Here is a 22,231-nt window from a genome sequence, read left to right on the forward strand (position 1 = left end):
GTGTGTGTGGTGTTTGTATGTGGTCTGTGTACGTATGTGGTGTGTGTGTGTGGTGTGTGTGGTATATATATGTGGTGTGTGTGACTGGTGTTGTGTGTGTGGTTTGTGTATGTGGTGTGTATATGTGGTGTGTGTGACTGTGGTGTTGTGTGTATGTGGTGTGTGTGTGTTTTGTGTGTGTGTATGTGTTGTGTGTGTATGTGGTGTGTGTATTTTGTGCATGTGTATATGTGGTATGTGTGTATGTGGTGTGTACGTATGTGGTGCATATGTGGTATGTGTGTGTGGTGTGTATGTGGTGTGTGAGTATTGGTGTGTATATGTGATGTGTGTGTGGTGTGTATGTATGTGGTACATGTGCATATGTGGTATGTGTGTATGTGGTGTGTATGTGTGTGTATGTGTGAGTGAGTGAATGTGCACACTGAGGCCAGAGGGGAATGTTTGCTGTCTACCTTTATTTCTTTCTGTCTCATCCCCTTGAGACAGGGCCTCTCCCTGAACTTGCCAGTTTTTAGCAAGCCTGACTGACTAGCAGTCACCCCCATCCTGTTTCCATTGACCCTGCCACTCCTTAGTGGGCGGTTATAGGCACATGGAGCCATGCCTTACCCAGCAAGCATTGTTTCAACACTATGAAGGTATATTTTAAACAAAATCTCATCAAAGCTGACATTCAGGTCATGCTGACATTGATGCCTAAGGAACTTTCTCTTGTGGGATTTTCTGAAGAGGGCATCTGCTTCTTGGTTTCAGCATCCCCGACTCCTCAGACGTTGGTTTCTTCACCCGTATGTGAGGTTTGTAGCAGGATCATATGGAGAGCCGGAGAAACGTGTGGTAACGATGAACAGGCTTAGAAGGTTTTGGCGAATGTTTGCTGCATCTGTGCATATGCACATTGCACCGTGTTTCCCAGGCAGGAGCGAAAATTGTCCCATCCTGCATGCGGAGATATAGCTTGCTAGCTGTCATCCATAGATGCTTTAATTTGGCTGGTGAATTTTTAATTTCTGGCTTGAGAGATTGTTTGATTCTTCCAACTTCTGAATCATCCTAGGGACGTAGTATCTGCGAAAGCCACATTCACTTGAATGGCTACAGAGTTGCTAAGTGTAAGGGTTGACTGTCTGCCCTGGAAACGTTGTAGCAATGATCAGAAGTGTACAGTTAGCCCAGCGGCTTGGCAGAAATGGGGAGATGGAGGAGTGGCTGCTACACAGAGCTTCCTGGTTGTAATTAGGGCAGAACAGGTAAAGACCGGAAGAAGCAAGACTCGTTCGTAGTGATGATGTTGACATTCAGAGGTAGCCAGCAGAGCTGTGTTTTCTTTCCAGAAGTCCTGGCTGCAGTGTGGATTGTGAAGTATTCCTGAGACACTTGGGATGTGTTGGGGACTCCCACCATCTGTCAGAGAGAGGCATGTACAGTATTTATTTGAACACACGATGCCGAGGTCCCTGCCAGGTTGAAGACACGATGCCCTGTGACGATACACCTAAATGAGCACTGTCATATGTAGGCTTCAGAATTTTCATTTTATTGGTCTGACTAGAATAATAAATGTATGCTGGATTTTAATATATTAGACATTTATACCTTCTTTCTGAATTAAAACTTTAAATTAAAAATGAAAAAAATTGAAAGTTTTATTCTTTATTTCCCCATTATTCTTTGAAGCAATTTTTATGGAATTGGTGGCAGAGAAGTTTTTTAAGCCTAGCACGCACTGTTTTGTAGACTCTTGGGTTGGGAAGGCTTCTCTGACAAGTTCCTCCTCTTCTTTTTACCTGTAGAACAATAGCTACGCCCTCCCCCCGGGTAGCTTCCTCACTAGCTTCCATCAGTCGTTATGACACAGCTCTGAGACAGACAAAGCTACTTCATTGAACATAAACACTGATATCCACCTGCGATGTTCCCTCCAACAGTAGAGTCTTTCCAGCGGTTGTGTAGATTCTGTTCTGCCCACAGGAGTTTTGTGGGGGCAGTGTGAACATTTTTGTCTCAGCTCATGGTGCTTTTGGGGCTTTGGTTGCTTGACATTATAGTGTATTAATATTTGGTCTTCCCTGTGTAAAAGCATGCCCATCTTACCAGCCCTCCAACACATTCCTATCTTGCTTGCCTCCTTTTGTGGGCAACGAAGTTGAAGTAGGGAAGAGATATAATTAATTAATGAGGTAACAAGTGCTGTCTCTAAGCTCCCAATGATCTACCTTACCCAGACTCACATTTCTTTATGAAAATATAAGGCCAACGGCAGAGATTTAGGTTCCAGTAAGATGCGGGAAGAAGAAGAGGATGAGGATGCCGATGCTGTGGTCGGCTCAGGGACTTGATTCCTTGGGCATTTCTTGGGAGGCAGCATCTTCCTGACTGGGAATATCCTATCTTACTGTGTTGGTAGGATCCTCACAACGTTGATAGCCATGTGAGTTCTGGAGGATCATGGCTCCTAGATGATATTTCCAAGAGTATGCAGAATGTGTACGAGTGGGTGTATGAGCTGGTAGCGGGAACCGAGTGTGGCTGCAGATGGCCCCAAGAGAGCTCTGTGGATCGGTAGGAAGGTTCTAAAATTGGATGATGGTGATGTTTGTGCAACGCTACAGAAAATCATCGAATTATAATCTTAAAAAAGAGTGAATTTTTACAAATAACATCTCAATAAACTGATAAAAATGCCTGATGTTTGTGATGCCGCTAAAGGAACCCCCATTTCCTCTTGGCCAGAGGGGTGCTGTAGACTCTGAAGGGCAGCGTCATATCTGAAGGCTTCCTTACCTATGACCAGAACAGGGAAGGTTTGCACGGAGGAGACCGAGGGATGCAGGCAAGCTACCACAGGGGTAGTGCTGCAGACACCAAACGAGAAGAAGGGTACCATGTCTATGATTGTGACAACTCTAACTAGGTTCTGAAACTCAGGCACATCTCTCTGTAGAGCTTGAAGGCTGTCTGTTTGAATCACTGTAACTTATTCATTAGTTTGAAAACTCTAGTGGCATTCATTTGTATTTTAATAAATAAAGCTTGACTGGAGATCAGAAAAGCAAGACAGTCAGAGTGGCCAGCCTTACAGACCAGGCAGCAATGACACACACCTTTAACCCCAGTAGCCACACTAGCTTGCCATAGAAACCCCATGGTAGTGGTGCTTGCCCTCAATCCCAGGACTAGAGAGGATTATAAAATGGGAGGAGACAGCTCTTAGGCTCAGCTTCATTCTGAGGTTTCCTGGAGGCAGGATTGCCATTTTTGGGCTGAGGTCGAGGTAAGAGCCAGTGGCTGCTTTGCTTTTTTGGTCTTCAGATTGAACACCAATATCTTGTCTCTGAGTTTTTATTAACCGTGCTTTAGAAAACAGTCTTTTGTAGTCAGAAATCTTACCTTTAAACCCTGTCAGACCATATAGTTGTCTAAATGACTCGATCAAATGTACTATGCAGGCTTGAGTTCATATAGTAAATCTTACTGCATCACACCGGCCCATTTTCTTATGACTATTATTTAATAATGTGCAGAAAACATTTACCATAACATTTTAGAATTTTGAATCACTTTGTGTGTGTGTGTGTGTGTGTATGTGTACATATGCCTGTATGTGTGTGTGTGTGCCCACACCTGTGTGTGTGTGTGGTGCAAGGCATTTCCGTAAGGCTCTGCTGACTTGTATTGCTGAGACTTGAGATAAACCCTCAAGGACTCCCTTAGTAAGGGGAGCACAGGAAACAATTGACACTGTTTCTTGGTTCACATTGTTTCTGAGACATTTCCTGTTTCCTAGTATAATATGGCTTTCCCATGAGAACAATTTATTTGCGAATGGTTAGATATGATAGATTTCTCATTGGCACACGTTCTGTGGGGAGACTGTTCGCTGTGCTTTGTAGTAGCAAGCTGTGGTCTTTGTGTATTAATGGCGGGGGTTGGGAGCTCTGCTTTGGGTGCAGATGCTCCAGCTTCTTTTCCAGGCATGGGGAGTTTTCTGTGACATACTACCCCCAAGAGTTCTTTCTTCCATAGTTGCAGTCTTTTTCTTGGAGCAGCGTATGATTCATTTAAGCTGTCAATTTAAGGGAAATTTCATAAATTATGGGGTTTTGGGGTTGCCTGGTGAGTTCCAGGGAAAGTGGTTCAGAGCAATTGATACTCAGGAGGCTGAGTTACATGGTGGTATGTGATATTATCTCTGGGAACTGTAAAGTACCATCAAAGAATAATTCTAGAAATGGGAAATGAAACACTTAGATGAGATAACCTAATATAATTTGCAATAAAAGGATGTTCAGATTACATCCGAAATGATGATTCCCACATTCAGCTCTTACCCTGTATATAAAGTGAAAGGAAAAGTTTTCAATTAAAAAAAAAAGAGAGATGTGGGACTTTGAGTTCCTTTTCCATCTCCTCTGATTCTGTAAAATGATACTGCTTGTCAGTCTGAAGTGCCTTCCCTTCGGAGGCCTGCAAGCCGCTAGAGCTGTTTTTCTCATGCCCTTCTCTTCAAGGCAGTTTTTTGCTGGGATCAATCTTATTTTTATCATCCCAACAACCAGTTTTTAGAAACTTCTGGAAACGGAAAAAGAAAAATGAGAACGGCACGGTGGCTGACATTCATTTCAGCGTTTCCTAGTGTGAACATTCGAGTGCTTCTAAAATCTCCTCTCTAAGTGTGTCTTATTCTTCTCGGTTTGTCCCGGTTCTCAGTCTCTCTTCTGCTGATTGGATAAAAAAAGTTACAGTGTAAAACCTTATCCCCAGCAGAATGACTTTCTGAACTTTTGATCTTTAGTCTTGCAGCTCAGAAAGAATGAAGCTCCTTTCCCTTCATTCTAGCCACTATAACCACAGGTCATAAAAAACTAGAGCAGGGCAGACCTCTAGGGGTTTCCCAATGTAAGCCCCTCATGGTATAAAAAGATGAGGCCGAGGCTCCAAGAGTTAAAGGGCTGGTAATTTATTTAGCTCATTGGTGTTTGCCTACAGTATGTGCAGCCCTGGATTCTAGCAGAGGATAATCTGGGCATGATGCTGCATACCTGGAATCCCAGAACTTGGGAGATGGAGGCAGTAGGTTCAGAAGTTCAAAGTCATCCTCTCTGTTCCTTATCGAGTTAAGGTCAGCCAAGGCCGCATGAGACCCTGTCTCAATAAACAAAAACCAACACACCCAATGAACAGAAGGAGTGCATTGAAGGTGATGTATAGACCGGATGACAGATGTGTGAGCACAATGAAGAACTCTTGATTTCTAGTTTGGTATTCATTGACTTTTCTTAACCTATGGCTGAAGCCCGTGGGGACAGAACCAAGTGCCAGCCAATGGGTGGAATTATACAGTAGCCAAGTAAAATCTGAAATGGAATTCTATGTCTCAAGAATTTAGTTGTTTGAGTGAGCCAAATACTGAATGATAATGCCAGGCTCGTAGGCTTATCTGGCCTGTGGTTGTTGTGTGATTTATGTATGGAGATATCGTGACTTGAAATGACTGTCGGCTTGTCTACTTTCCTTAGGCCACCACACCATCTACATTGGGGTCCATGTGCCCAAGAGCTACCGGAGAAGGAGACGTCACAAGAGAAAGGCAGGGCACAAGGAAAAGAAGGAAAAGGAAAGAGTCTCTGAGAACTACTCAGACAAATCCGACGTGGAAAACGCCGATGAGTCCAGCAGCAGCATCCTCAAGCCGCTCAGTGAGTATCCAGTATTCTGTGCGCCGCACTCATCGTCAGGAAGAAGCCTTCCAGACTCTTGTGGCCGATGTAGAGGGGGTCAGGAATCCGGGGTGGTCTGTCTCGTGGGTAACGCCTGTAGACATGCTCCTTGTCCTGACAAGCTGATATCTCAGAGCTCATGTGGAAGATTCTGAGTTGATGGTGGAAAGATGGGAGCGAAGTGTAGCCACAGATGGCACTTGTACATCCCGAGACGTGAGGCAGGGCAGAGTTTCACAGATGATACAGTGTTTAACCATAGCAATCAACAGTTAGAGACTCTTGAGGTTGGTTCTGCTTGGAAATCAGTTCTGCCAAGACAGAAGGTTAAGATGAGGGCATATGTGTGTGTATGTTCACCGTGCAAATGTCACAGTCACAGGTGACATCCATCCAGATTGTAGGCCAGGTCAGTGATTTAAAAAAGGCATGTCAGAGGGGCATTACACAGTGCAGAGAGGAATGCTGAGTGACACAGCCCTTGAAAGGTCGGCCATCGTGGATTTCTTACATTGTATAAAGCACTAAGACAGAATGGCAGGAGATCAAAGGACACCCTTGCAGTCAGGGGACAAGTAGACCACGGGTTTCGGCCTGCGTTTCTGCTGCTCTGTGTTTGTTGAGTGTGGCAACTCTTTGATATATGGGGAGCCTTATGTCTGGAATGGGAGTGGATCCGAACGGCGCGAACACATGCCAGTTGTGGAAGATTCCTGGAGAAGACGGACTTAGCGACAGCTTTCCTGCTGGCAAAGCTCTTCATCTCTCACAGAAGCCCAGACCCTGCCATAAAATGTATTATGGGTGGCACAGATAAAGATCAAGTTCAGTCACTGCAGGCGATGACAGGCCAAATTAGAATGAACAGCTCAGGGGTGTTGAAAAGTGAATTCGCAGCATTAAATTAAAGAGGGTGTGAAGCGTAAGCGATGTGGATCTCTCATAGGCTCAGCGCTGGAACGAAGCAGGTGGTTTAGGAAGCCGGAAGAGGAGCAACCCAGATGGGACCCTGAATTAACGTGAAGTGTTGGAGACTTTGGAAATGGCCTTCTAGTCTGAAAAGGGCGTAGGGCGGGTGTGAGCTGTTAGGCGGGGCTAGAGGACAGGAGACTGAAGCAGCGCTCTCGTCACCGAATGCCAGGGGAACTTGTTCTAAAAGCATTCTCCTTGATATCTCTCCTAAAATAATGTCCTTGAAATGCATATAAAGAGGGTTATGACTAGTAGCTTGAAGAAAAAAAGATAATATTCCACTCCAAATAGGTTACTCTGGTTTCTCACTGTTTACTGTCTGTTTTGGCATGGCATCAGCCGATATCAAAGAGGGCCTCTGCTGTGTACGTGCGAGAGATTCCCTCTCTTCCCCTTCTCTCTTCTCCATTTTTTCTCTCTCCTCACCTCCTTTGGCCCTCTTCCTTCTCCCTTCCTCTCTCCTTCCCCTCCCCTTCTCTTTTCTCCCTCTTTTGAGGGCATCTCTTACTCTTTAGTTAATAACAAGAGTGTGTCACCCTGTCTATATTAGAAAGGAAGAGATGCCCTTACTGAAACAAAAGTGCCCAGGAATTTTAGAGGTGATAATGATGTGCCAGCGCTTTTGGAAAGGCTGTGCCAACGGTGCTAGTAACACCCAGGTAATTAGGAATGGGCAGCTCAGAAAGAGGCTCAGTCGAATGTGTGTTAGTCATGGAATGTTGTTGCTCTCTGTGGCATTTGGGGAGCGGTTTGAACATAGCATGAACCCTCCTGGGCACACTGTCGGAAAATGTGTAAGCATGCTATGGACCAACTGTTTGATGAGTGTTGGTTTTCAGCTTGCTGTTTAGCCAAGTTGACTTTGAACTTCTGATCCTTGTGTCTCTATATCCTGAGCTGGGATTATAGGCCTGCCCTGGTTCATACGATGCTGTAGGCTGATCTGAGGACTCCATGCATGTCAGATGAGCACCAAAATGAATATTAGCCTGGTCGGAGGATTTTTTAAACCTCTTTTTCTCACTTTAGCCATTAGATTTTTTAGCTTTAGTCATCTGATTTGGTGCAGAGGTCTCTAGGTCCTCTTAGAAATTGTCGTCAGTTTCTCTGCTTCAGCATGAGAGCATCCAAATACAGAAAGACTGGCGCCAATGTGCCAACATCTTTATGAGAAAATGCATGGAAAGCCTGCCTCTTGTTCTGTTGTTGTCTCTCATGGGCAGCCGTGTTTTGTATCTAGGCCTTCTGAGCTCCTTGCATCTATACAACCTGTCATATCCTGAAGATGAAGTGCTAAGCGTGCTGCCTGGGAATCACTCAGTAATTGTATCTTGAGGGAAAAAAAACCCTCAAACAATTCACAGATAAATAGTAGCTAGATGAGAGGCATCTCCGAGTCCTTCTCTGCTTTCACTTCCATGGGCAGTCCTGCAGCACTTTCTGTTGGCTGTACATCTAAACTCTGTCTGACGTGGTCCGGTTTTCAGCTTGGATGCTCTGCTTTGGCCCAGGCTGCTGTCATGTCTTGCTTTGCTTTTGAAGTCTTTCCCCACTCGAGGCAGCATTGGTCATGGTGGTCATGAGCTGGGCCATGTCCCTCCTGTGCTGATGGCTGCCTGTTGACCTTAGAGCATCCTCCGTGCTGTGCATCCTGGCACCCAGCATCCTTCCCGTCCTGCATGTGCCATCATTGTAATCGTGCTGCTGTTATGGACCCTTGCTTCGGAGCTGTTTCCTACTCCCGAGCCTTTGCACATGCAATCCCAGCTTCCTGGGATGGCCATACCATACTTATCTCCATTGGCTCTTCCTTTCTTCATCTTCCATTCTTAAGATGCTGCCTCTTCAGACAGGTCGTTCTGGCTCCTCTAATGCTACTTCCTCAGTGTTAGGGTTCCTCTGCCCCCCTCTGTTTCCTTCACGACACAGCTGCCAAGTTTCTTCAGCATACAGTTTTGTATGGCGTGAATGCTAGAGTGTAAGTTCCATGACTGCAGGCAAGGGTGCAGTGTGTCTTGTTCATTTACTATGACTCCCTAGAGCTGTGCCCGATCCAGAGAATATTCAGTACATGCGCACTGAAGAATATTTGAATGACTGGTTACTAATGCGGAAGAACACAAGCATTGCTTTCAGAGTTCTAAGTCTCTCCCACATTCTAAGTGAAAATCAAGGTGTTTTTCTTGCATCCTATCCTAACGCATCATCCCTCCGTCTAAACTCCCTCCGCCACCCTGCAAAATCTCACTCACCCTGACTTTCGATTGTTCTACTTCGGAAAACACCTCATTATTTCAGCTATTTCCAGAACGGTGTTTTGTTCTGGGAAGATGACTCCCAAGTGTGTAGTCGTGCCTTTTGGTTGTAGGTGATGGGAAGAAACCGATGCACAGGGTACACGTATTCATCATCTGTACTTCCAGATGCTCATCCGTCATCTGTACTTACAGATGCTCATCACTGGACACAGAGGTCAGGCCACTCTGCTTAGAAGCCACTGTCAAGGAGCCCAGAACAGAATATTCAGCATCAGTTTGAAAGGGAATCAGCCAAAGATTTCCCAGCATTTAGACACATTGGGAAGACGACATAATTAACAGGTTCATTTAGCTTAGAATAGAGATACGTTTTCTCTTTTCCATCACTTCTGGCATCAAGATCGGGTTCCTAAAAAGTTGGTATGTGTTTGATCCTTACACGTTTGGAGCTGTAAGGATGAAGCTAGCCAGCTTCAAATCCCTCCTAAGCTCAGCAGCCCTGTGTCTTTACATGGCTCCTGTTCTCAGTATGGTGTCAGGACTGGTATCCCCGCTAGGGATACAGGGGGAAAATCCTGTGTGTGTGATTGTGCCACACTGAGCAACAGGGAGAGCAAGGCTGGGGAGAAAAGTGAGGTGGAGGAACAGGCAGGAGGAGAGACAAGGGAATGAGGAGGTGGCGTGGAGTGGGTGGTGGAGAGAAAAGTTAGATTGTGCTCTTTCTTAAAAATAATCCTTTTACCTCCTCCACCATGCACTTTTCCCCCTAAGTTAGCAGCTGCCATCCTCTGAGGCGTGCCCAAAATGCAAGGAAAAGATGGTCCTGGCTGCTAGGATCTAGAAGCAGAGCTCACCTCCCCAGTACGAATGGCTTTGGCCTCTGCACTTCATCTTTTGCTAGTGTCCTGGAAGATGTTTAGGGGCACTGCTGGCCCCTTTGGGACTGTGGATTCTGTGAAGCAGTGTCAAATGTTAGGAGACACAGATACAAACAGAGCATGCTGCTCGAAGCAGTGTCAAATGTTAGGAGACACAGATACAAACAGAGCATGCTGCTCGAAGCAGTGTCAAATGTTAGGAAACACAGATACAAACAGAGCATGCTGCTCAGTGTGTCCACACGCTGTGTAGTGTGTTTCTGGATCAGCTGGAGCCTGTATCAGCGCAGAGGTACCGACTGCTCCCGCCTGCAAGTCTGCCCATGATGGCTGCACAGTGCTGGGTCAGTGTGTGCGGAAGGGCAGTCTTGTATTCTTGTATTCTTTCCTAACTTTTTGGATGGGTCCCTGAATGGAAGGGTTTTTGCTACTGGACATTGTTCTGTGAGCCAGGGACAATGGATGTCAGTCTGTGATCCAGCTAGATCCAGGAAACTGAAACAGAGAAATGGGCAGTGGCTTTTGTTTGGGACATCCGGGTATATGAACAGAGCAGCTTTTTACCAGAGCCAAGGATATTTGTTTTGTTTTGTTTTTTTTTTTTTTTGGCCGTGTGACTTCCCCTTTCCAGCACTCCCCTTGCCTCGCACTCTCTTGGATACATATTTTTTTTGGGGGGGGGGAGGTGGAGGAGGGTAATGGCTTTAGGCATGATTATTGACTTTGATATCATAAAGTACAATTTCTTTAATTATCTGTATTCCAGTAGCATTCAAGTAGGTCTAGAGGAGAGAAGCGAGCCTGTTGTGTGTGAGGGGACGTAGCCCCACTGCTGCCTGCGGAGCACAGAAACAGAACGATCAGGCTGCCCCTTTCATCCTCCTTCCCATTTTCTACAAGTAGGAGGGGCATCTTATCTTTAGGTCTGAGCACAGAAGCGTTGTGTATAGACAAATGACTGAAAACTTAATCTTTTATGAAGGAGGCCCTGTGGTAGAGCTTTCTGGAAGGACTGCTGTCTAGAGCACTTATGGCCGTGTATTCCACTCAGATGACTTGAGCTAGAAACCCGCCTCATGCCTAAAATCAGAGCCCGTTTTGCCTTGCACTCCCCTTTCCTCATTTGTCAGGGATTATGGTGACATCACATGAGCTCTGCATCTGGCTGACAACATTCAGAATGTGTGTGTGTGTGTGTGTGTGTGTGTGTGTGTGAACACATGTGCACCTGCATGCACACGTTACTGCTCATACTCTCCCACTTGTGGTGTAATATGGTAGGGATGTCAGAAGACAGCCTCCAAGAGCCATTTCTTTCCTTCTGCTTTGTGTGTTCGGAGGATTGATCTCAGGTCGTCAGGCTTGGCGGCAAGCAGCTTTCTCAGCTGGGCCATCTGTGGACCCGGGCCTATCAAAAATTGCTTGGAGCCCCCATTCTGCCTACCTTCTGCAATCTTATTTCCCCTCATCTGCATGCAGACCATCACAGAAGCATCGGGCTGGACTTGGTGGAGATCAGCTCTCGACAGTTAGCCATTTCTGTTTGTTCTTTAAGCCCTTTCAGCAGTCGTCAGTGTTCCTGCACTTTTCCCGTCGACGGGGCAGCTGGCTCTCTGCAGACCCTCTGAACTCGCCAGTGGGTGTCAGTCTAGAAGTTGGCTGGCAGGTGGAAAGACCAAGGAGCTGAGGATTTCCAGGGGTGGAACAGGCAACTACTGAGCTGCTCGGGTGTGTGGAAAACTGCCAGCGGCTAGTGCCTGCTTACCACACTCCCCTTACATGTAGTCAATAGTTGGGCTGTTCTATACTCTGCAGACAAATGGGTTTGCTCCCTTCCATAAAAACAATGCCCCCCTCTTCCTGTTTCTCAGTGAAATGAAAATGTCTAGGGATTTGAGGCAGTGGGAAAAGGAAAAGATTTGACATATGCTACCGAGTTCATTTGTGCAACCATGTAATCCTCCTGCGGCGCAAAGATCTTTTATTCTGGTGGTAGTAGTGGATGTAAGATGGCCAAATCACAGTACTCTGTCCTTTTGAATATTTTAGGCAGCCCAGAGTTTGTGAAATGTGCTTCTCTCAGTCACCTGGATGGGCCCTCCGAATGGCAGTTCTTCATTTTCTGTTGCCATTGGCTCTTCAATTCCAGCTCACTGTGCCACGAGATGAGATATAATGAGTAGTGTGTGTCCATGCTGTGGGGGAGTTGATGCTGTTGCTATTTATAGTGACTCATGAGTTCAGGAGGCCTCTGAGGGTTCTGGTACACTCCGGGTGCTGGGCATTTGGAGGGCTAAAAGGAGTTTCTAACTTGGAGTGGAGACAGGGGAAAACCAGAAAGCTCTGTGGAACTTAGGATAGGAGATCTCTTTAGGGAGGTAAACAGAGTCTACATGGCTAGCCCAGGCATCGCCACCTAAGCAGAAGTCAGGATGTGTCCTGTGGCCTGGGGTTAAAGATTGAAAGGCAGGAGGCTGGAGTGCGTGCATGTGACTGGAACTCAGTTGAAGAGTGACAGACACTGGCCAGGATCTTCTTGGAATGTCATTCTGTTTAGGAAACTTGTCACAGGGAAGGAAGTCACTTTTGAAAGACACACGTGCTTAATATCAGGGATTTAAATGCAAGGCTTTATGAGTATGACCTGTAGAAGCAGAAGTAGCGGGGGCGAGAGACCAGGGCATGCTCTATCCAGTCTCTAGAACTCTTTCAGGAACATTCTCGCGTGTAGGAGTCTTGCTTTATACTGTTGTGAACACGGAGTCCTCAAGTTCCTGGTCACATCTTTGGCTCTTTCCTCTTCTTTCTCCTCCCTTCCCTTGGTGTGTCATTGTTTCTCCAGTTTCTCTTGTATTTCCTCCTTGCTCCGAATTTCTGGCCAGTCTTTTCTTAGTCAAGTGTGTTTTCTGCCACTGGCCTCCACTTTGAAATAGAAACCTTCCTTCGAGAAGGTCCTGCCAGCTACCAGAAGGACTCATTCCATTGAGTCTCTCCCCTTAACAATAGAAACTCATTGTCTTCATTCCCCAAAGGGTTCCTAGATATTGAAGATTAGATTGACTGTGGGTCAGAGCTTATACTTTCCTTCTTTTTGGTAGTTTAACCAAAGTTGCAGGCTTACCTTATCTTAGTGAGGCCTCTTTAAGTTAATTTGTACCCATTTGTAGGGTTTTCCAGGTTTTTGAACGCATGTGGTAGTGCCTACATATATCATACAAGCTGTCACATGGACTCTATCACGTCCTGGTTAGTGACTTAACCTTTTCAAATCGGTGTCGTCTCTTCAGCTGTATTGCTAGAGCCCTAAAGGCACCAGCTGTATCCTGGACATATTCTGAAATAGTGGATCCTTTGAGTGAATGGCCAAATCACTTATTAACCAAATGTATAGTCTATTCAAGAAAATAAAATGTGGAGGTAAGGGTGGCATGCAATTTAGTCAATATTAACAGTCATCTTGGTAGATTAAAAAGTTGTTGCCAACTCAATCCTGGTTGAAATATGATTAAGATAGAAATCACCAATTAGCCATCTAAATGGATAGGTTCAATAGTGGTGAAATGAGAAAAGGCTAGGAAAAATATAGTTATGTTTATATTATAGCTCCATGGCTTTGTTTTGCAATAACTAATTCGCATATAAGTCAAATATTTTCATGACCTCAAAAAGTAGATAAAATGCTACCCTTTATATATTCTTTTCTTGTGACAAAAAATATTAAAATATGAAAATCTGCAGGCCAATGTGAGTATCCAAAATACTATAAGATGTCTTTAAGGAAACAGAGCTTTCTGGGTTGGTTGGTAAGCCTAGCCATGTGGAAGATTGTTTAGTTAGTGTTCATGTTCCATGGTGCAGAGTGAGAACTGTACATGAAAGAGGTCACTTATAGCAAGTGCTGTGTGTTATGAATGTGTCTCCAAGGCTGTTCTTCCATAGAGAACTCCAAGAATTGCCTCTACTGACCTAATGGACACATCGATAAAGTACTCCCTAAGGCTTAGGGAGCATTATGGAACAGAAAGACTGGACAAGTCTGAAGATGAGGGAGCTTGTTGTGACATTGTATCTCCTAATAATGTCAGAAGCTGCACTCTTAGAATCTTACCAGCATGGCTGTCCCATGTGAGCTGAAGAAGAATGATACCAGTGGACACACCAGTTCGTTGGGGGAAAAATTCATGAGGCCTCAACCCTACACAAAGGAGTATAAGCAACTGAGTAAAGCTGGGAGCCAGAGAGATGGTCCTCCCCAGGGAGGAGCACAGTAATCGGTTGTCTGGTGTCCATCAATCAACACTGAAAACACACCAACACGTAACTTTATACAGACTGAACAGGTTCTGTATGCATACATGAAATAACAGTGAAAAAGAGGCCTTGAATTTGAAGCAGGGTAGGGAGGTGAATGCCGGAGAATTTGGGGGGGGGGGAAGAAAGGAAGAAAAGTTGTAATTATGTTATAATTTCAAAAATTATAAAAGAAGACATGACTCTGTGTGCGTATCTGGCTTGCAGATTAAGGTTTATGTTGGTTTCAGAATGAATTTAAACGATTTTCTTATGTTCTCGGATTTAAGAAAAGAATCCTGAAACACCTCTGGATTCATGTGTTCTTCATGTTTCCGAGTGAAGCAGAATTCCACTTTTTAGTCTTTATGGTTGAGCATGAGTTGTTTGATAACTCTTTCTGATGGTAACAGTGATCCAGCACTTCTGACTCACTCAACCTCAAGAACCTACAGATAGCCGTAAACCGAAGACAGCTCTCCATTCAGTTAGACTTTATTACTTCCTATGAAACTGTTAAATAACAAAACAAACCAAAGAAATGGGCAAGACCACTGGGCGCCCGGGCCCCGTACCTTCCTCCTGAAAACCAGAGTCCCATAGGCTAACCAGGCCTAGACATTGTTACTTCAACCCAGTTTCGAATAGCCTTACCCGAAGATTTCTAGAAATAGTTTGTCTTTGCTGTGATTATGAAATTATTATAGTGAGTCTGTTACTAAATCCTTTATTCTTACACTTTATTATTTATTTGTGCTGATTTGAAAGTCAGCAGTAAAACCTTTCTGCTATTATGAGCTAGGGCCTGCCTTATAGCTATGCTTTTCTTAGTACTTTGAATTTTTTGACTTAGGACCAGCAGCATACTATATGATAAAGAACCCTGGCTTTCTAAAATATCCTCTAGATCTTCCCTGGTCTTTAGCATGGACACATAACTCCGTGCTGGTACTTGCCTGGTCTGCATGAGGTTCTGGGTTTGGTCCTTAGCGCTGGTTAAAAAAGAGACTACTGTAATCCTCTAGCAGGTCCTTGAATTTAACCCTACAATTCAATTTACCCTTTGTATAGGAGGCTTCGATGAGCAGCAAGGTGTTCACGGTTCACACTGCCGTGCTGCTATCCTGAGCGTCCACACCACTTGGCAATCTGCCTGATGACAGTGGAAAGTCAGAGTGAGGCAATGGGACTTTTTTGGGAAGACAGCTGGCACTAGGGGAATTTTTGTAAGCAGTGAACCATTCTTTAATTGAAACCACTGGATGTGGTTAGTAGTTTATTTTAAAAACACCATATGTTAGTTCATTCCTATAGACTGTGACAATCATAGTATAATCAAAAGCTGTTTGTGACATTTCTGTTTAGTGTTCATAAAAGAGTGGCTTGCTTCCTTGAGATCCTGAACCCTGTGCCAAATGCCAGCACGTTGGCAATTATAGTTTTGCTTTCAGGCAATTGTGCAACTCTTTTGAGTATGTGGTAGGTTTTTATTTATTTTTGTCACTTTCACTAATTTGACATTTTCTTAAGTGAAAAAAATATTTCCTCAGATTTTTTTGTTAGGTAAACAAAACCTTGACTCCTTTTTCCATGGTTCCCCTGAGAGGAGGAAGCTAGCTAATGCAAGCCAGGCTGTGCTTTGTGTCTCCTTCTTGGCCAGGGAGCCGAGCTAGTGCATGAGCTCATTGATACATGATCTATTTGTATGAACTGTAAGCTTGTGGGCTTGTCATCATCCTTCATGGTTCTGGGGCAGTCACCCTGTTAGCCACTATAATAGGGAAAAAAAGAGAGGCGGCCAGATCCCCAAGCCTACTTTTCAGTACAGTACAACACAATTCAATTCAGTTCAGTCTAACCCACTTAGAGCAAATCCTAGAAATATTTACAAAGCACTCCTGTCCGTGCGTAACCCAGGGTCAGGGGCTTGAAGGGTGACAGTGTCTTAAAAACTGATGGCTTATGGGGGACAATGGCACAATCAGATATCTATAACAGTTTGGCAATCGTGCCATGATTGGTGGGGGATTATAGACAGTCTCCTAATCACCCGAGCTGAGTCTCGGGGAGCAGGAATGTGTCCTGAGTTAGAACAGGGATGGAGAGGCGCTGGCTGTTTTGACTACCTCTTCATTCAGGAGGTATGAATGGCAGGCGATGAAACTAAGAGGCTTCTACCATAGTGCCTATCTCTTCTTAAGATGAAATAATGCTGATGTAAGCTGACCATTAAAGTCCATTTTGGAGGACTGTTTCCTAGTTTGCCTCTCAACCACGTTTTATCTTCTTCCTTAATTTCAGAACCTCAAATTCGTTCATAGTAAAAATGTGCCAAGAAAAATTCTTGGTTCCCCAGATTTCTGGATGACTAAGGGATTGCCACATGACTCAGTCCTGACCAGTAAGATGCAAGCTAAGTGAATTGCTTAATTTTTGGGAGATATGTATTGGCTCCCGACAGAGATCAACAACCTTCATACTTGGCAGTGGATATTGTGGATGAGCATTTTGGGTGGATTATTTGCTCCATGAGTAGTGAAAACTTGTCACTTCCAGGAAATCTTAACCTTGTCACTGTTGATGGTTGGCCAGGATAGTTTACTGCTTACATTTCATGAGTCAGTTTGTGTATGTCAGCTATACACACAGATATATCTGTCCTCTTTTTCTCCATATTCAAGGGAGGATTATAAGAAATCTGTGTATAGAATGACCTGAATTTCACTGACAATAGCTTGCTGATAATAACAATGTTTATTGAATACAAACTATTTTCTAGGTACCAATTCAATAGCTGAAAGTCCACCATCTTAATTTCACTCATGAAAATCATGAGAGCAACGACCTCCCTCTGGTCTTGAGGGCTCTGAAGTTCACAGAGGTGGGTGAATCAACCTTATACAGTTCGTGAATGGATTGCTGAGAGGCCGATCAGCGTCTCTGTGACTCAGAGCATAGGCTAGGGGCCCCTGCACTACAGTGATTGTGAAAGAGGTTGGCTTCGGCTCTTGGACAATTCTGTGCTTGAATGAATGAAATTTAGGGGGAGCACTATGTACATCTAAACGCGGTTGGGGTGTTGTCACCAGTTCTTTACTTTTACCGTAGGTAGAGCGATACTGATGCTTTAACCCAGAAATTTTTTAGACTTAGATACTGAAGTTCTAATATACATCTTCATTTGATAGTAATTGTGTTTGCTCTAGGAAAAAAAATATAAGTGGGATAAATAAAATAGATGTGATGAAATAGCTTAGGTAGATCTTACTATGGACTGATCGTTTCCCTGTCAGTCTGTTTGTTTTTTGTTAGTGCCTGTCTGTCCACCTTTATTTGTTCATTTACCCATGGCCTGACTTAGTCACTCATGTTTCCCTGCTTTATGAAAGTCCTAAACCCTCCAGCTTATTCCCATTGAACAAATTAAGTCAGAAGTTACTGTAAGGACTCTGGGGGGACCCCTCTGTAGACCCAGCAACCCCTAGTATCACGCCAGTGTGAGAAGTATGAGGTGCCTTGCTAGGGTATATAGATCAGTGGGTCTCAGCCTTTCCAATGCTACAGTCCTTTAGTACTGTTCCTCATGTTGTGGTGACCCCTGATTATAAAATTATTTTTTTGCTGCTTTATAACTGTAATTTTACTAATGTTATGAATCATAATGTAAATACCTGATATGCAACCCTTGTGAAGGGATCATTTGACTCTCCCAAAAGGTGTCGAGACCCACAGGTTGAGAACCACTGATCTTGATCATTATCTAGAATAGTCATCACAGGCATACCAAGTGCTGTGTTATGCTGGGGTTATGATAGTGAGCAAAATTAAAGATGGGCTTTCCTTAGGGAGACGATTGTCTGGTAGTTGCTAATAAGACACTCACAGAGGTAGATGGTAGAGTCTACTGTTGTTGCTCTGCCAGTCTGTTTAAAGGGAAGTGGCTAGGTACAGATGCTCTGAGAAAGCCAGGGTTGAGCTAAGGAAGAGAAAAGATCCCAGATGAGGCTGTGGGCCAGGAGAAAGATGGTGACTCAGAGCAGAGTTATTCAAGATGAGCCACGGCACTGAGTGTGTAGAAGAGCCCAATAGAGAAGAGTTTGATTTGGAAAATAATAGCATTCCCTTTGGCCAGTGTTAGAGAAGATTTAGAATTTCCAGTGCATGATAAATGTCCATTGCATAAAGCACACAGTACGTTAAAATACTGATTTTAAACTTAGTTTGAAAAGAAACTTCCATTAATTTTTTAAAAAATCCCCAGAATGACCTCCAACTCACTTGGAATCTTCTTTTCCACAAATACTGTTTCCTGAAAATCTGATGTGTCAAATAAAGCATCTCCCAGTAAATGACCAGTGAGTCTAGCAAAAGCTTTTGGCATCCGCATGAGAAGTAGGAACTTGCCTTCTCGAGTGCACAGTGAGCTTTGCCTATTTTGACAGAATACTCAGTTGGCAGCCAGGAAACATCCTGTTGCAGACACCAGTTCTACCAACCAGAAATACAGAACATGAAGGGAAAGAGCATTCCAGATAAAGATGAGCATCAAGAGCACTGGCTAAGTCACCCACAGACCTTTCCTATCTGTGGCTCATCTGGATCAAGTGGCAGGTCAAGAGGACACAAAACCCTGGTCCCGCTGCAGCTCACTCAGTGATGCCCTTCCAGATTCATGACACATGTATCACCCAAGTATAGAAGCGTGTCTGCCGTGTGATTTACACCGGGGTTTTTGTTCTTTAGCTTATTATTTAGTCGTCGTCAGGCCAGGAAGAAAAATGGGTGATATATCTTGTCTAACAGAGAAAATGTGGAGTGCCAGTGTGGTTTTTGTCTCATTGCATTTTTGAAGTCTGTCATCAGGAAGTATGTTTTTTCCTGAAAAGAAATCAGAAGAGGCCCCCGGAGGGCGTCATCGACCTGACGAGTGTGTTGGCAAGAGCGCTTTCATGCCCTTACTGTGGTGCCTCTCTACCGCCCTGTACCCTTTGCTCTGGCTCTGACTTTTCTATCAGAGTTATTTTGGATGGAACTGAAAGTTATTCTGAGATCTTTGTGTGAAGTTCAAAGCCCGTTCAGGGAGTCAGTTAAGCTGAATTTGACCATACCTTGCAAAAACATTTCATTTCATCTGGGTTGTGCAAATAACCCAGAGAGGCTTCCATACGTAAAACCCTAATTGTTCCATAACTCTGCAAAAGTTATCCCTGCTGTAGAAACGTTGTCATAGTTTCCCACAGGCTTGTTGCCTTGCCTTGCTTTCTCTTTTGGAGGAGTGGGGATTTTGATGAGGTCATTGGACTTCTGACCTGCATCTAGCTGTACTAGTGGTTCTCAATCTGTGGGTTACGACCTCTACACAATCACATATCAGATATCCTGCATATCAAACATTTACTTTGTGATTTTATAAAAGTAACAAAGTTACAGTTATAAAGTAGCAACAGAAATAATTTTATGGTTGGGGGTCACCACAGCATAAGGAACTGTATTAAAGTGTCTCAGCCTTAGGAAGGTGGAGGATCTCTGCTCTATACCATATCATGAAGTTGAAATACTGGAGTGATCAGGCTGAAGACAAGGAGCGTGTGATAAGTGCAGGTGAATCCTGGATGATCCCATTATTCCTTTCTCCAGAGCTTGGTGTTTTCAAAGTTAGGACATCACAGCTGTGGGTTGTTGGGTTTCACTTGATTGGCCTAAAGTCAACTGAGTCCTAGAAGAGGCTCCTTTGGAGATCAGTTGCCTTGGAAACATATGAGCATAGCTGTGTAATAACTTTCACTATGGCTAAAATTCCAGCAGTTGGGTGGCAGTTGTGTCTTCGTGAAGGGCATGAGCACATTGTACTTGGACTTTCCCGTTGCTTATCAGTCTGCCTGTCGCTGTGCTTATTACAGGGGTCATCCCTTTTCCCACCTGCCTTTCAGGCACCTTTTGCTGTTTCCATTCCTTTCGTGAGCCCAGAACCTGCAGAAGTCACTTCATGTGGTGCTTGTCCTGTGTTGCTATAGGGCTGCTTGTTGGTTCCCGACTGCTCAGCCCTGAAATAATCACACAGAAACTATATTATTTAAATCACTGCTTGGCCCATTAGCTTCTTATTGGCTCTTACATTTAATTTAGCCCATTTCTATTAATCTGTGTATCACCACATGGCTGTGGCTTACAGGCTAAAGTTCTGTCTTGCCCTGGTGGGGCTACATGACTTCTCTCTAACTCCGCCCTTCTTTCTTCCAGCATTCAGTTTATTTTTCCTCGCCTACCTAAGTTCTGCCCTGCTATAGGTCCAAAGCAGTTTCTTTATTACAGAGGGGAATCCCACATCAGTCCAAGCCTACCAAGTAGAATGTTAAGAAGTCACATAGACTTCAGTAGGAACTCATAACTTCTGAGTAAGGCTTTTGACTCTGTAAAGACACCTACCTCTGTTGTGGGATATTTCTACACTCTGTGAAGATATATTGCTGTGATTGGTTTAATAAAGAGCCAAACAGCCAATAGCCGGGCAGGACGTATAGGCGGAACTTCCTAGCAGAGAGAGGAAGTAGGAGGAGATAATCGAGGTTCTGGGAGAAGTCAGTGAGCCTTAGAGGGATTCTGACATACAGAATGAAAGAAAGGTAGACAGCCATGAGGCAAATTGTAGTTTAATATAAATGGGTTAATTTAAGCTGTAAGAGCTAGTGGAACAAGCCTAGCTTTTATAATTAGTGACTCTTCATGTCATTATTTGTGAACTGGTGGCCCGAAGAAATATCCTACTACTCACCTCTGTGACTGTGTTTGATTTTCTTAATAAGTCGGAGCAGATCTAAAGGCAGCACCATATCCTTCTCTACAAATGAAGAAAGAAAGATTTACGGAATCATAGTCTGATTTCAGATTTCTTTATTAATTGTTAATCCATTTTTTCTTTTAGACAAGCTCATATAGCACAGGCTGATTTGAAACTCACTATGCAGTGGATGAAGATGTCCTTATGATGCTCATACTTTTACCTCCAGAGAGCTAGAATTACAGACAGGAGCTAAGAGGCCAGGTTTATGTGGTGCTTGGGATCAAATCCACAGCCTTCTTCATTTTAGGCAAGCACTCTGCTGTGTTATATACCCCGAGCTCCTAGATCCTGGTTTGTGTGTTGTGTAAAATATGATATGATAGACATATAGCATGAGGTTGCTGTGAAGTTTAAATGAGCTATGATGCCTTTGAAGGGTGCCAGCAAGGAATCAGGCTCTGGGCATGTTAGTTATTATACTGCCTTCCTTTGTTTTATTTGTACATTAGCAAGGAACTCCAGCTCCTACTTCATCACCTTTGAGGACAGCAGCAACTCCTTGTCTTTCTTCTTCATGTTGAAGCAACAGATAGGCTAAGTTATTAGTGAGTCAGGGCAATGGGGTTTTGAACTGAAGATTTAAGAGATTCTGTAGGCACGTTTGATTCCTAGACAAGTCAGCAAATTATTCTAAAAATGGAGAAACACCTACCATCCCTATTATTAAGAGCTGCTTGGTTCTAGCCCAAATTTAACTTTAAAAAGACAAGGGAAAAAAAAATCCAACTCTCTCTGGATGACATTAATAGTATGCAAATACTTTGGGATACAGCAGTAAATGTTTTGCACACAGTTGTTAGAGGCACACAGCAATCTTCCTTCTTGTTATCAGGGACATGAAGAGAGCATGGGGACCCAGCTCGCGAGCTCCCTGGGCAGCAATCCATCTGTGCTGTCTTCCAAGTAAATCAGTTTAGACTAAAAACTAAGCAGTGTGGGGACTGGAGAGATGGCTCAGCAGTTGCAAACACTGACTGCTCTTCCAGGGGAACTGGGTTCAATTCCCAGGATCCACATGGCAGCTTAAAACTGTCTGTAATTCCCGGATCCAACACCCTCACAAGACGTACTTACAGACAAAACACCAATGAAATAAAAATAAATAAAAAATAAATAAATAATGTGTTGTATTAAAAGTGTGAACTAATTAATATTCTTTGAGTTGGAATGATTCCCCCAGAGAGCACCCTTGTTTTCATCTGGCCTCTTCCCTTCAGAGAATCTTGCTAGAACATTCTAGAGAGTTAGGTATGGAAGGGTGGTTGCCTC

General features: G+C 44.0%; 1 protein-coding gene across 2 annotated transcripts in view; it reads left to right on the forward strand.

The window, feature by feature from the left end:
• Nucleotides 1-22,231, forward strand: part of Slc4a4 (solute carrier family 4 member 4) — a 329,959-nt gene that overhangs the window by 59,120 nt on the left and 248,608 nt on the right. For both annotated transcript variants that reach the window (XM_013350885.2, XM_005359460.2), the window contains exon 3: nucleotides 5,523-5,702. In XM_013350885.2, the coding sequence (XP_013206339.1) occupies nucleotides 5,523-5,702 (180 nt within the window). The remainder of the gene's footprint in view (nucleotides 1-5,522; nucleotides 5,703-22,231) is intronic.

Source organism: Microtus ochrogaster, linkage group LG1 (assembly GCF_000317375.1).
Source record: "Microtus ochrogaster isolate Prairie Vole_2 linkage group LG1, MicOch1.0, whole genome shotgun sequence".
Classification (NCBI taxonomy): Eukaryota; Metazoa; Chordata; class Mammalia; order Rodentia; family Cricetidae; genus Microtus; species Microtus ochrogaster.